Consider the following 16,654-nt stretch of genomic DNA (forward strand, 5'->3'; position numbering starts at 1 on the left):
TAATTTAATCATCATATAAATAAGTGTATATTATCCAATTTTTAAGAATTCATCTATCTTTATTAAGGGTTTCTAAGAAGGTAACGAATATTCTGCCTATCCTAGTTCAGGAGATGCCTTGTTTACAAATATCAATTTGCTGGAAGAGCTCTAGAATGATGATGCTACTGCCCTACTGTCTTTTAAAAATACATCTAAACAACCGAAAAAAGTTATTTAAGAATATTTATAACGTCTGCCTTCAAGAAAAAGCTAGTATATCATTACATACATCTGCTTTTAACACAAGAACTTGGTTTTTTATAAGATAACTAAAGTTCTCTTCTCCATCTAATGACTGTCAAAAGGACTAAATGAATAGCACCCATGAAAGCATTCAGACAAGGCCTGGCAAATGGGAAGCACTCAGGAAACAGTATAAAAAATTAAATGATGTCTAGAAGTGGCTCATATGAACTACAAAACAGAATATAAAATTTTATCATTTAAGATTTGGTAGGAAATGCTAAAGACATTCTAGTGTTTTTAAAAATTTGAATGAAAACAGAAAAATATTCTAGAATATTGGATTTTTCTGAAAATTTTTGGGTAACTATTCAATACAGAATTATAGAATCCCCACATTCAAAGTAGACATAACCACCACTTTCAATATTCAGTTACTCCTGATTTATTCAAAAGGAGAAAGTGATTAGAAACATAGGCTTTGAAGTCAAAGGCTGTTAGGTCTCAAATCCCAGCTGTTCCACTTAGATGTTTGACCTTAGACAAGTTATTTAATTTCTGAACTTAAATTTCTTCATCTATGAAACAGTGATAACTGTACTTACCTCATAAGATTTGTTGTAAGGACTTTAATGAGAAAATACATGTAAAGCTCTAATAAGCAAAAACTCAATAAATGCTACTACTACATATTCTGTTATATGACTTCTATTAAACAAATACTTGAATGCTTATTATACGCAAGAACCTCGGTTATGCTACATAACCCACATTTACGATAATATTCATTACTGAAGATTTGTGTAATGAGGAAATAAAAAGCTATAAAGCTTCTTTCTGTATCTTACCACCCAACTGCGTGATCTAAAGTAGCTACAGACTTAGTTTATGAACACAAAGTTCAGCAAGGCTGCCTCTTTTCTTTTCTATATTTCTTGAAATGATCACTCAAAGCTTTCCTGAATAAAGAAAATCAAATATTTGGAATACAGCCTGTATGAAGACATATGAGTGAATGAAATGCTAAATGACAAACGGGAGAGGAGCTTTTCAAAATAATTAACATTTTATCAGTCAGAAATTTCAGGCAAGGTTTATTATAGATATCATATGAAGGGTAACTAAGAGTCTATCGTCCATATAAGCTAGAAGCTTAACAAGCTAGATGTGTTATACTGTTAAATTCTAACCTATATAACCTCTAACTTGGCTCTACTAAACCTATTTTAGAGAAAGAAAAAAATTAGCTAAAATTCAGTAAGAAAAATCAGTCTTGATAAGTATCTAAATTTATTTTTTAAAAACTGCTATATATCCTAAGCCAGATGAAGTTACCTTCCACGTAGTTTACAGATGCTTAAGATTATTCTGATTTAATATTTCAGACAAGTTCTAATACGCACAATATTTTGATACAGAAAAAAGTACTTGCCTTCATATGGTGTGTCTGGAGGTCCTGCTATTTCTCCTCTTAATTCTGTAAAATTCTCATCTACAAGATCTACTTTAATTTGATTTTTGCTCGTCTTAAAAATAAACAGAAAATAAATGTTAGTTATATCAGCAAGAAAAAAGCCTATTTTAAAGAATCACCTATAAAAAAATCTTGAAACCCCCTCTTTCATAAGCTTGATTATCTGCTCTAGTAAAAATAACAGTCCGTTGCTTTTCTAGGACTTAATTAGCCAGTTTTAAGAATATTTAAAAACAATAAAACTAAGAAATTTTCACTTCAATGTTTTTAATGAGAAAACACCACTTTGAACAATAATACAACAGCTTGTTGACTTTAGAGGAATGTTTAGAGAAAAATAGCAGGCACCTATTTTATATTTGCTAACTTCATGTATGTTAGGTCCAAAGTGATAAATCTATTCATCTGTAGATACCATACCCCGAGGCTATATGGGTTCTATCCATATAAACAGAAAATTCAAGGTCATTAAAAGCCATTTAGGCTATAAGCTGTCACTTGAACTAAAGCATGACAATTCTAGATAAACTTTAGGTTAAGTGAAATACTACACCATCCACCAGGATGGTGAAAGTTCTAAGCATCTAATTTCCCTTTCCATGAAAATTCCTGAAGCCTAAATGCCTCACTGGAATCTTTTAATGCCTTCTTCAATTAGTTTTTCTGCTTAGTTTACTTCAATAATAACTACCTACTTTTCAAAACAGATTTTTACTTTAAATTTATCTACATCTATTTATTTTGCACTTTACACTTCTCAAAGTACTTTCATATCTACAGTATCACTTCAATCTCTCAATCCATTCTCAGAGTCAACAGAGATCTTAAATGATTTAGAAAACCCTCCAGTGGGATTCACATTAACGTTCACAAGTACCTGTCTGAAAATGGGCTCCCCACTTATGTTTTCTAACCTACACTAGTAGCTTACTGGGCTATACTCCTAATACAGTAAGTCCTCTCCTTTTCTCAATTTTTAAAAACAAAAATCCTTAATACACAAGTTATGTTTTCAATTTTGAGTTGGGAATTCATATTTTTACCTAAGTAACAAAACATATGTATACTCTTATGAGAGAAAGCCTAAATTTTTGCTTTAGAACCAAACTTCTTAAACTTTTACTGGATGGAACAGTGTAAGAATTACTGTTTTAAGGTCCTCAGCTTCCTCCACCCACCCCTAACAGAAGATACCATTTTTATTCTTTTTCTGTACTAAACAGTTTTACTACAGAATGTTAAGTACAGAAAAAATAAATAAAAAACAAATTTCAAGGATGTCATATGACTCCGAATTACTCTTAACATCTTTTAGTAAGAACAGAGAACTTAAAAATTACTTTTTTTTTTTTTTTAAAGATTGGCACCTGAGCTAACAACTGTGGCCAATCTTTTTTTTTTTTTTTTCTGCTTTATCTTCTCAAATCCCCCCCGGTACATAGTTGTATATCCTAGTTGCAGGTCCTTCTAGTTGTGGCATATGGGACGCCGCCTCAACGTGGCCTGATGAGTGGTGCCATGTCCGCGCCCAGGATCCGAACCCTGGGCCACCGCACCGGAGCGCGTGAACTTAACCACTTGGCCACGGGGCCGGCCCCACTTTATGTATTTTTTAAAAACTGGTTTATTTCACAACCTTTTTACATTTGGTATTAAAGTAGTTCATATTTTTCTGAAGATAATTTTACCTCCAAAATAAAATTAATTATAAATATGCATCATGGGAAACTTCTTTCTGCACCTTAAAAAATCATCATCCTCCTCAGTACTTGTGGTAGAGGATGAAATGTACAATTTTAGCAATGGTAAAATACTTTGTCCTGTATGCAGAAGAATGAATAATTAAAATGAAAATCAGAGGCATCAGACTTGGACTGACCAATTTAAGAAGCCACAAGTTTAACTACAGACTTCCATTTCTCCCCCTAAGATTTCTAAGTAAAACAAGTAACTGCATCTTGCAAACATCAATGCTTTCAAAGTTCTCTATAGGTTCCCACAATATCTGCTTCCCAAAAAGACGTAAATAACCCTAAAATGTAAGGATACTAAGGGAAGTGAGTAGACTACAGTTTTGGGGAGGGCAGGAGGAGGTAACAAATTAGAAAAGCTGCTTTCTAGATTGCCCTCAACTGTCTGGTTAGTAAAATTCTAAATAATCTATTATTAATTTTCATACTTCTGTCCTTATTAACTCCAAATTATAATTCAGAGAAAAATGGGTCTTATTTTTTTCACTCTAGAAAAAGAGCACTATTAGTATATGAAAAATTTACTAAATCAGCTCAAGAAAATACAATCACCTGATGAATCCCTTTATAAAGAAGCATTCTATATGGTCTAGAGTGGTCTTTATCTGCATACAGCCAAAGATTTTTAGAATTTTTTTAAAGACTGGCACCTGAACTAACATCTGTTGCCAATCTTTTTTTTTCCCTCCTTCTTCTCCCCAAAGCCCCCCAGTACACAGTTGTATATTCTAGTTGTAGATCCTTCTGGTTGTGCTATGTGGGATGCTGCCTCAGGATGGCTTGATAAGTGGTGCCATGTCCGCACCCAGGATCGGAACTGGTGAAACCCTGGGCTCTGGAAACGGAGCCCGTGAACTTAACCACTCGGCCACGGGGCCAGCCCCAGATTCTTCTTTTTTAAAAAAACCAAAGTTAAAGATTTTTCATAGCTTAAATTTTCCATCACACAACAATTATCCTTTATTACCTCCACAGTTTAATTCAAACATCCAGTTATTCCACAATCCAAAACTCCAATCCCAGTGTCCCCACAAACTAACTTAAAATCCCACTTAAGACTCAAGAATTGTAAGGAAGACACAGAAAATGGCAAAAGACGACAGACAGTATTAGAAAAGGAATGGCCTTTGGAGTCAGACAAATGTGAGTTCAATCCTAGTTTTGCTACTTACTTGTGGTGCTAATTCAAGTAAGTCACTTAACATCTAACTCTTCATTTTATTATTATAAAACGAGAATATATACCTCACAATTAAATGAGAATCTCTAGGAGAGAAGTAGCAATAGGTACTCCTCCCCTAAAAATATTAATTACAAAAACTTTTGATGTCAAAGCCCTATTTTTTTCTTTTTTGCTGAGGAATATTTGCCCTGAGCTAACATCCATGCCAATCTTCCTCTATGTTTTTTAGTATGTGGGTTGCCAGCACAACATGGCTGCTAACAGAGCAGTGTAGGTCTGTGCCTAAGCCACCAAAGTGGAACGCACTGAACCACTAGGCCACCAGGGCTGGCCCTCAAAGCCCTATTTTATAAAATTTATTTAACAGTTCTGTTTCCAGTCTAAGAATGGAAATGTAATTTCTAAAAATAAATAACAAAACAATGTGTTATTCATTTTAATGACTACAACAACAAGGGAGGCTAAGGCTTTTGGATGAAACCTGGAAGAATTGTGTTATCACTGCACTACATTTTTTGTGGGGACACTGCAAAGTTGCTTTCCTATAGTTTCTTCTTCCAATTCAGCTAAACACACAGTGGGACTTCCGGTAGTCTTGGTTTTTCTGATGCTCTCTTGTGGCTCCAATGTGTTTCTTTCCTTTCCTTTTTTTTTTGTTTTGAGGAAGATTAGCCCTGAGCGAACATATGCTACCAATCCTCCTCTTTTTGCTGAGGAAGACTGGCCCCGAGCTAACACTTGTGCTCATCTTCCTCTATTTTATATGTGGGACGCCTGCCACAGCATGGCTTGATAAGTGGTGCATAGGTCCACGTCTGGAATGTGAACCAGCAAACCCTGGGCTGCTGAAGCAGAGCAAATAAACTTAATCACTGCGCTACCCAGCTGGCCTCTTCCAATACATATCTAATACATAAAATGTAAAGAGATGAATAGAAGCTACAGCTCCTAGTAAACATTTCTTAACTCAACTATTTTATTAAGATATATATAAAGTATGCAAAATAGCACAAAATGTTAAAGCTAATTTGGATGTGGTAAATAAACAAAGATTATTACTAACAAGCAACAGTGCAAAATTTATAGCAATTCTAATAGATGTCCAAGGCCAACTCTCTTGGTGAATTGATACTATCACCACAGAATTCTTTCAAATAATTCCCAAGGTCTACTATATGCCAGAAAGCAATCTCTACTGTTAGTAAACAAAACTAAGCCCCTGCCCACTTTGAGCTTACATTCTAGTGAGAAAAACTAAAAATTGAAAGATTTATGATATAAGCAATAAGTATAAATTATATTGTTATTTAACTTATTTAAAACTTCCTATGTGACCTTGTGCAAGTTAATTAACCACTCCATACCTCAGTTTCATCCTCTGTCAGTTGGGGATTATAATAGTACCTACCACAAATAGTTCATGGGGGAATTAAATGAATTAATACATTATGTAGAACAATGCCTGCCACACAGTGAATGCTGAGTGTATATAGTACCCATTTAACACTGTAATATGTTGACTTCTGATAACGATGCTAAAACAGAAAACTTCCACCTAAAGCAAATATTGTATTTTTTAAAGGATAATTTATCACATTAGTCTCACTTCTATTTATTCTGGAAAATTTGTTCTAAAATAAAATTTAAATCCAAATTTCAGACAAGACAAATATAATTCTGAGACCTATAGGTATAGATAATTCTCATATGCTATACAGAAACTATTAATTTGTTTCCTAGTCAAATCACAACTATCAAAATTTAGCAGCACTGCTCATTATTATTATGCAAATAAATGTGAAATTCAGTTCTTCCTAATTTGCTGGAAACGAGGCTTAAAAGATTTAACAGTCGCCATTACTTTCTCATAATTTAATATAAATGACTTATCTTTCCCCTACTAAGGCCCAGGAAATAAGAAAGATTTCCACCTTTTTTTTAAAAAAAAGATTTTATGGTTCCTTTTCCTCCCCAAAACCCCCTGGTACATAGTTGTATATTTTCTTTTTAGCTGTGGGTCCTTCTAGTTGTGGCGTGTGAGATGCTGCCTCAGCATGGCTTGATGAGCAGTGCCATGTCCGCACCCAGGATCCGAACCAGCAAAACCCTGGGCCGCCGAAGTGGAGTGCACAAACTTAACCACTCGGCCATGGGGCCAGCCCAAGATTTCACATTCTAAGCAATTAAAAAAAAAAAATTCTGGAGTTTGGCGTGTGTCACATTCCCAAAGCAGGGTTGAGATAGCAACTAAGAGACTAGAAGGATAATGGGAAACTGAGACCATGAGAACACACTTATGGTCCTCACTAAAACAAGTTCTAGACCAGTGCCGTCCAAAGAAATAAAACATAAGCTACAAACGTACTTTAAAATTTTCTAGTAATCACATTAAAAAGAGTAAAAGGAGGGGCCGGCCTGGTGGCACAGTGGTTAAGTTCGAACATTCTGCTTCTCGGAAGCCCAGGGTTCGCTGGTTTGGATCCCGGGTGTGGACATGGCACCGCTTGGCAAAAGCCATGCTGTGGTAGGCGTCCCATGTATAAAGGAGAGGAAGATGGGCATGGATGTTAGTTCAGTGCCAGTCTTCCTCAGCAAAAAAAGGAGGATTGGCAGTAGTTAGCTCAGGGCTAATCTTCATTAAAAAAAAAAGTGTAAAAGGAAACAAATTAATTTTAATCATCTCCAATATATAAAACATTATCATTTTAACATGTAATCAAAATTAAAATTTCTGAGATATTTTACATTTTTTTTTAATATAAAGTCTTCAAAGTCCAGTGTGTAATTTATAATTATAGCACATTTCAAGTGTTCAAAAGCCACATATGATAGGCAAATTTGCAGATATAGAAAGGAAATTATTGGTTGTTAAGGGAGGAGGAGCGAGGGGGAAATGGAAAGGATCTGCTAATGGGTACAGATTCGTTTTATGGTGATGAAATGTTCTGGAATTAGTGGTGATAGTTGCACAACCTTGTAAACAGACTTAAAACAACTGAATAGTACACTTTTAAAAATCAAAAATAATTTTTAAAAACTTGAAGAAAAAATGTCCTATGTTACTAGTGGCTACAGTATTGGACCGTGCAGCTCTAGAGAATCAGGAAATAAAAGCCTTTCCAATTACAGCAAAGTGTGCCATTAAAATTTTGCTTTTGTCATCATACTTGACACAATCAACAACTCAGAATAATTAAAGTTCTGAACATATTAACTCCATGAATATTTACTGAGTACTCACTATCTGCAAAGCAAATAGATACTGGTTGTAAAATGACCAACCAGAAATGTTCATTCTAAGGTATTAAACAACAAATTACATAATTTTTAAATGAAGTACAGGATATCATAAGAGTAATATTTAACAGAGAGAGAATCTGGAGGGTAAGAAGAGGCTTCTCCAAGGAAACTATCTTTAAAAGACTTAACGAGGCAAAGCCAAAGACAGCATTTCAGGCAGAAAGTCAACCCTGTGCAAAATAGAAGCAAAGGAGGGCTTGGCATGTTTAGGAATTGAAAAGCCACCAATGTGACTAGAATACACAGACTAAAAGAAGAGAAATGAGGCAGGAAAAGTAGGCAGGAGCCAAATTATGCAGAGTCATGAAGAACAATGAGAAACATTTAAAGTTGTGACATGATAATCAGATTTGGGTCTTTTTTTTTTTTTTTTTTTTTTTAAAGATTTTATTTTTTCCTTTTTCTCCCCAAAGCCCCCCGGTACATAGTTGTGTATTCTTCGTTGTGGGTTCCTCTAGTTGTGGCATGTGGGACGCTGCCTCAGCGTGGTCTGACGAGCAGTGCCATGTCCGCGCCCAGGATTCGAACCGACGAAACACTGGGCCGCCTGCAGCGGAGCGCGCGAACTTAACCACTCGGCCACGGGGCCAGCCCCAGATTTGGGTCTTTTAAAGAACAACCTGGCTCTAGCGAGGGAGAAAAATGCATGGAGGGAAATTAAAGGAGATATAGAGAGAAAAGTTAGAAATTCAGTGAGAATGATTAGAAAGTCCACTGAGATGAAGACAAGTAGATGAATTAAGGGAGAGAGGAGGTAAAATTTGTAGGACTTAATTATTACATACTAAAAGTTGTAGGATCTTGAGGGAACATGAGCACTCTTTTTTTTTCCCCTCCCCAAAGTCCCAGTACATAGTTGTATATCCTAGTTGTAGGTCATTCTAGTTCTTCCACGTCAGATGCCTCCATAGCATGGCTTGATGTCTGCAAAGGTCCGCGCCCAGGATCCGAACCAGAGAACCCTGGGCCACAGAAGGGGAGTGCGTGAACTTAACCACCCGGCCACAGGGCTGGCCCCGGATCACTCTCATAGTTTCGATTTTCCACTGCGTGGATGATAGTACAATAAACGAAGATAAGATAATAAGAAAACTGAGGGATCAGAGTTTGGGGGGGAGGGAAAAAAAATTCAGTTTTAGACACGTTGAGAAGAGGTATCTAATGAAAATCCAAAGTGCCAAGCAGACAATAGAAAACTCAGGTCTAGAGTTCAGGAGTGATCTGGGCTGAAGATATGATGAACAAGAAGGGAAAAGTCAGGACAGTCTGTTATCACGGGCACCAAAGGAAGGAAAATGTTTTAAGGAGACAGTAGCTAATGTTGCTGAGAGATTAATAATAATAGCTAAAACTTACAGAACACCTCATAAACAGCATTCTGACTTATACGTAGTAATTCACTTAGCCCTCATAACAATCTTAACGCATTTAACAATAAGGTAATTGAGATACAAATAGGTCACACAGCTAATAACTAGTGAAGCCAAGTTTCAAAAGTGACTTACGAGCCAAGACATATACATTCCATTTCAATGACTCTAAGACACTATCAATTACAGGCTGCCCCAATGTATGCCAATAAGAAAAAAACACCACCACTTACACTGGGACACAATATTTTATCATTTAAACTTTTTATTTTACTCACTCAAAGAGACTTTTAGACTTTACATACATCACTCTTAAGATTGTATAAAGAAAAAATAAGCAAAACAATTATTTTCCTCACAGTGAAAGCCCTGAATATGTGAGTGTGTGTATACACACACACAGAGAATACTTCCAAAAGATATATATATAAGAAACTGGCAACAGTGGTTCCCTTAGGGTAGGAAAACTAAGAATTAGGGATCCGAAGTAGATGGGAGATCATGGCAGTGTTTGAAAATTATTTTAAACACATACATATATAACTTTTGCTGTAAAACACTTTAAAGTGGCTGATGATTTAAAGTGACTGAGCAACAGGGAGGTCTTTGCAAAGTGAAAAGGTAAAAGCACCCACTGTAATTGAGTAGTCCACGAAGGGTGAGGGGCTGGAGACCACGATGAGAGATAACTCTTCCAAATTTTGGCTATGAAAGGGAAGCGAGAAAATAGGGCAGTAGCTGAAGGAAGAATGAGACTAAAAGACTGGTTCTTTTTATAACATAGCCATTAAACAGTATGTTTAAATGCTAGTGGGATAGCTATGGTAGAGTGAGAGGTCAAAAATAAAGGACTGCAGATAATGTAATGAACAAGATGGAATGGGGGTAGAATGGGTGAGATCCAGAATGAAAAGAATAAATGATTGGCATTAGGTAAGAGAATGGAACACAAACTATATTAGGAAAGAAAGAGAAAAAAATAGATGCAGGTGAATGTAGCTGTGTAGGTTTCTTGCTTTTCTACCCTTGATAAACTCTGAACTTTTTTCCACCCTACTAGTGTGGGCTATTTAAGTCTTCAGGAATCAAGTCTTAATTGTGACCCCTGTCATAATCATCCTGAGTGAGTGAGTCTTTTAAGGCTCACTTACTGGGAGAGAGATTACCAATTTAAAAACAGGCTCTAAATTTAATTCAGTACCTGGTACTCTCTAAGAACAATACTTTGGAAAATTGGCTTAAGTAAACTCTAAATTGTAAAAGAAGTACATGCCCAGATTAGTAATGTGCCTGAATTAAGATTTTCTAACATTCACAATTACATCAGTTTATGTACAGCAAGAATGACACCCAAAACCACATTTGTACACTACTTCACCTCATCTTGTATGAGAGCAATCACCTTCCCTTTTCCATTTGTTCGCTGAAGTAAGCCCTACTTCTGATGGGGCTACTCTAAAGCAACTGAAATCAAGACAGCATGGTATTGCTGAAAGAACAGACACAGAGACCAATGGAACAGAAAAGGAAGCCCAGAAACAGGCCAAAATTATACAGTCAACTGACCTCTGACAAAGGAGTAAGCTGATGGAGAAAAAGGATAGTATTTTCAACAACTGGTGCTAGAAAACTGGACATTCACGTGCAAAGTAACTTTTATTACATTTTCTAAACTGGCAAAATTGTTAATACTCAATAACTAGTATTGTCGAAGTGACACCAATAAAGCTAACCAACCCTTTTTTAAAAGTAATACAGCAAAAAGTATTAACACCATAAAATTCGCCATACTCTTTAATCGAGTATTCCCACTCCCAGAAACTACCTAAGGAAATCTTTCATTACAGATAGAAAAGAACTATAATCATAACAGAAATCACTGAAGCATTACATAAATGAAAGACAATAAACTACTGAACAATTGAGGGAGATCTACAAGAATTATGGTGCAATTTAATAGAATACCACAAACAAAAATAAATGACTAGACTTCATGTTTCTGATACAGCATGTAAAAACTTGGAAGTCGTCGCTCCCATGCACAAAGAAAAAAGCTGAACAAACGAAAACTCAACAACTTTTAGATTCACCAGAGAACTGATGCCACAAGGCAAACTGCTGCCCCCCAAACTGGAGAGACAGGGCAGAAAAAGAGAATCAAACCTTACCGGACCAAAAGCTCAAAAGCACCTCTGCATGAACCATTACTTGTGTAGGAAAACCTAAACTGGAACTGATGAAATGCTAGAGGCTCAGTGGGGATGAATTTTCAGAGTGAAAAACTTCCAGGGGGCCCTCCCACTTTTGTGAGCTTTTACCTCCAGGATCCTTACCAGGTTTTCACATTAAAGATCAGAGAAAAATGCCCTCATGCTTCTGGCAGCAGGAGGAGGGAAGTAGCTATTTTGAAATAAGCCCAGAGTTGTCTGTTCTTAATAAAGCCTGCCCTCAAGAGAAACTATTTCACCAGAGCATAAATGACTAAGATTTTAACAGATCTAACTGACCCAAGGGAAGGGAAATACCCAACTCCAGCCCCCTCTAGCCTTCAATCTCATCTAAAGACTAAGGAGACTGAGCAGCACTTTTAAAGTCCAAAGCTTAGAGGCAAAGGCTCACCAAAAGACTGAGACCCAATTAGAGGATTACAGAACACTTCCCTTCCCCCTAAACCTTACCTACACATCAGTAAGGCTCCTGTATAGTAAGAGATTACAATTCAAAAACCTTCATGTCTCAGATCTTATTTAAGATGTCTCTAAGTTCCTAAAACAACAGGGGAAACAAAAAACAAGGACATCAGAGATTTCTACACCTACAGCTACAGCAAACAGTAAATATAGCCTAATCCCTAGACAGACAGATGTAAAGTCTCACACTAAAGGCCTACTTACTTCAGTTCCTTTTATCCAGGGCATCATGCATAGCTTTCAAGAAAAAAATGACAAGGCATACAAAAGACAAAAAAACACAGAACCAGAATCAGAAATGGCAGAAATGCTGAAATTAGACTGAAAATTTAAAACTATGATTAATATGCTAAGTGCTCTAATGGAAAAAGTTGACAACATCCAGAAGAGATGGGTAATGTAAGCAGAAACAAAAACTCTAAGAATCAAAAGGAAATGCTAGAAAATAAAAAACACTGTAACAGAAATGAAAAATGCCTTTCACAGGCTCGTTAGTAGTTGAACACAGACAAAGAATCAATGAACTAGAAAAAAAGTCAACAGAAATTTGCAAAACTGAAATGCAAAGGAAAAACAATTAAAAAAGAACAAATATCCAAAAGGTGTAACATCAAGTAATAGGAATACCAGAAGAAGAAAGGAAAAGAATAAATATTTCAAGTAATAATGACTAAGAATTTCCATAAACTAATGAAAGACACCAAACCACAGATCCAGGAAGCTCAGAGAGTAGAAACCAGGATAAATCCCAAAAAAACTACACCTACACATATCATAATTCAAACTGAAGAAAATAAAAAACAGAAAAAACCTTGAAAGAAGCCAAAGAAAAAAACACTTTAGCTATAGAGGAGCAAAGATAAGAATAACATCAAATTTCACTTCAGAAACCAGAGAAGCAAGAGGAGAAAGGAGTGAAATATTTAAAGTGTTGAAAGAAAAAGCCCCAACAACCTAGAACTCTATCCACCAAAATTATCCTTCAGAAATGAGGAACAAATAAAGACTTCTCAGACAAACAAAAATCGAGGATGTGTGGCCAGTAGATCTGCTTTCCAAGAAACATTTAAAAAATTCTTCCCAAGAAGGAAAATGATATAGATCAGAAACTTGGAATTTACATAAGGAAAGGAAGAGCATTAGAAAAAGAATAAATGAAGCTAAAATAAAATCTTTAATTTTCCTTATCCTTAATTGATATAACAGATACCCGTATGTTCAAAATAACAACAAAGTATTTGATGACTATACCTTATGCATAAGTGAAATAAGCATCAGAAATGTAATAAGGGAAGAGAGGGAGTAAATGTGAATTCTGTTACAAAGTACTTGCACTACCCATGGAATAGTATAGTGTTATTTGAAAGAGCACTTGTAAGTGTGTACAGCAAATTCTACGGCAACTAATAAGTTAAAAAAAAAACACACACACACAATTGATATGCTGAGAGAAAAAAACGGAATCATAAAATGCTCAGTCAAAAAAGATAAGGGAGCGAGTGACGTCAGCATCATGACGGAGAGTGAGTTGTTCCCTTAGACTCTCCCCTTTCAGAACAACTAAATGGACATTCATTAACCAGCAGAGGATTCCATGCACAGCACAATGGGACGTCTCAAGAGATCCACGCAGCTATACATCTGAAGGTAGTAGGACTGGATCCCCAGGAGGCAGTGGAAATAGGTGAGTGCACCCCCTCCCTCCCCAGTGGCAGCGAGTAATGTTGCATATCCTCACACAGCAGCCAGCATGACTATAAGAGGAGGCAGTGACATCGGCCTGGGTGAACACTTTCAGAGTTGCAGCTGCAGCCCGGCCTGCAAGTGGTGGGAACACTCTACACCAAGTAGCAGTGGTTCAGCCTCCATGTTAGCTCCTGCTCGCTGAGCACAGCAAAGGCAAGAAGGCACCCCTAGGTTAAGTGTGCACGGTTAAGTTCCGCTTCGGAGGCCCAGGGTTCGCTCGTTCCGATCCCGGGGGCGGACATGGCAGCACTTAGCAAGCCATGCTATGGTAGCCGTCCCACATATAAAGTGGAGGAAGATGGGCACGAATGTTAGCTCAGGGCCAGTTTTCTTCAGCAAAAAGAGGAGGATTGGCAGCAGATGTTAACTCAGGGCTAATCTTCCTCAAAAAAACAAAAAAGAAAACAACAAACAAAAAAAGAAGGCACCCCAGCCCATGGAGCACAGCAACCCACTGGATCCACCAAGTGGCAGCTCAGCGCCCAAGTGGCAGCCCCTTGCCTCAAGCACAGCACATGTGAGAAGGCACCATACCTGCTAAGAAGGCACTGCTGCTGACAGAACACAGCAGCCTATGGGATCCACTGAGAGGCAGCTCAGCCCCCATGTGGGTGCCCCTTCCCCCTAGCACAGCACAGGTGAGAAGGTGACCCTCCTGCTCAGAAGGCAGCCCATCCAAGGAGCACAGCAGCCCATGGGTCAAAGGGGCTGATCAGCCCCCACATGGGCACCCTTCTCGCCTGGCACACAACATATCAGCCAGTCCTGTCGAACACAGAGGCAGTCATCACAGTGATCAAAAATACCCCAAAAAACAAAAGTCCAGGACCAGATGGCTCCTCTGGAGAATTCTACCAAACATTCAAAGAAGATTTAATACCTATCCTTCTCAAACTATCCCAAAAAACTGAAGAAGACAGAACACTTCCTAACTTACTCTATGAGGCCAACATCACCCTGATACCAAAATCAGACAAGGACAACAAAGAAGGAAAATTACAGCCCAATGTCACTGATGAACATAGATGCAAAAATCCTCAACAAAATACTGGCAAACTGACTACAGCAATACATTAAAAAGGTCATACACTATGATCAAATGGGATTTATACCAGGGATGCAGGGATGGTTCAACATTAGTAAATCAATCAGTGTGATAAACCACATTAAAAAAATGAGGAATAAAAATCACATAATCATCTCATGAGACAGAGAAAGCATTTAACAAGATCCAGCACCCATTTATGATAAAAACTCTCAATAAAACAGGTATGGAAGGAAAGCACCTCAACACAACAAAGGCCATATATGACAAACCCACAGCCAACATCACACTCAATGGGGAAAAACTGAAAGCCTTCCTTCTGAGAACAGGAACAAAACAAGGGTGCCCACTCTGGCCACTTCTATTCATCATGGGACTGGAGGTTTTGGCAGGAGCAATTAGGCAAGAAAAAGAAATAAAAGGTATCCAAATTGGAAAGGAGGAAGTAAAACTCTCACTGTTTGTAGATGACATGATTCTATACATAGAAAATCCTAAAGAATCCACCAGAAAACTATTAGAAATAATCAACAACTACAGCAAAACTGCAGGGTACAAAATCAACTTACAAAAATCAGTTGCATTTCTATACACTAACAAGTAACTAACAGAATGAGAATTCAAGAATACAATCACATTTACAACAGCAACAAAAAGAATGAAATATCTAGGAATAAATTTAAGCAACGAGGTGAAAGGCCTCTTCACTGAAAACTGTATGACATTATTGAAAGAAACTGAAGAATATATAAGGAAGTGGAAAGATACTCCATGCTCACAGATTGGAAGAATAAACATAGTTAAAACGTCCATATTACCTAAAGCAATCTACAGATTCAATGCAATCCAGTCAGAATCCCAATGACATTCTTTACCGAAAGAGAACAAAGAATCCTAAAATTTATATGGGGCAACAAAAGACCCTAAATAGCTAAAGCGATCCCAAGAAAAAAGAACAAAGCTGGAGGCATCACAATCCCCGATTCAAAATATACTACAAAGCTATAGTAATGAAAATAGCATGGTACTGGTACAAAAACAGACATGCAGATCAATGGAACAGAACTGAAAGCCCAGAAATAAAACCACACATCTACAGACAGTTAACCTTTGACAAAGGAGCCAAGAACATACAAAGGAGAGAGGACAGAGAGGATAGTCTCTTCAATAAATGGTGTTGGGAAAACTGGAGAGCCCCACACAAAAGAATGAAAGTAGGCCATTATCTTATACCATACACAAAAATTAACTCAAAATGGATAAAAGACTTGAATGTAAGACCTGTAACTGTAAAACTCCTAGAAGAAAATACAGGCAGTGCACTCTTTGACACTGGTCTTAGCAACATCTTTTTGAACACCATGTCTACTCGGGCAAGGGAAACACAAGAAAAAATAAACAGGGGCTGGCCTGGTGGCGCAGCAGTTAAGTTTGCACGTTCTGCTTCGGCAGCCCAGGGATCACCAGTTCGGATCCCAGGTGTGGACCTATGCACTGCTTGTCAAGTGGTGCTGTGGCAGGCATCCTACATATAAAATAGAGGAAGATGGGCAGAGATGTTAGCTCAGGGCTAATCTTCCAAAAAAAAAAAGAGAAGAAACAAATGGGACTACATCAGACTAAAAGGCTTCTGCAAGGCAGAGGAAACCAGGAAAAAAATGGAAAGACAATCCACCAACTGGGAGAAAATACTTGCAAATCATATATTCAACAAGGGGTTAATTTCCAAAATACATTAAGAACTCATAGAACTCAACAACAAAAGAACCAACAACCCGATAAAAAATGGGCAGAGGATACGAACAGACATTTTTCCAAAGAAGATAAACAGGTGGCCAACAGGGACATGAAAAGATGCTCAACATCACTG

The 16,654-nt window shown here is 37.3% G+C and overlaps 1 protein-coding gene across 3 annotated transcripts in view; it reads right to left on the minus strand.

Annotated features, from left to right (window-relative positions):
• UBE2K (ubiquitin conjugating enzyme E2 K) overlaps positions 1 to 16,654 on the minus strand; it is a 69,152-nt gene that overhangs the window by 26,274 nt on the left and 26,224 nt on the right. For 2 of the 3 annotated variants that reach the window (XM_005608815.4, XM_070263973.1), the window contains exon 2: positions 1,658 to 1,751. The exons of the other annotated variant lie outside the window; for it this stretch is intronic. In XM_005608815.4, the coding sequence (XP_005608872.1) occupies positions 1,658 to 1,751 (94 nt within the window). The remainder of the gene's footprint in view (positions 1 to 1,657; positions 1,752 to 16,654) is intronic. 3 annotated transcript variants of the gene reach the window in all.

This window comes from Equus caballus, chromosome 3, assembly GCF_041296265.1.
Source record: "Equus caballus isolate H_3958 breed thoroughbred chromosome 3, TB-T2T, whole genome shotgun sequence".
NCBI lineage: Eukaryota > Metazoa > Chordata > Mammalia > Perissodactyla > Equidae > Equus > Equus caballus.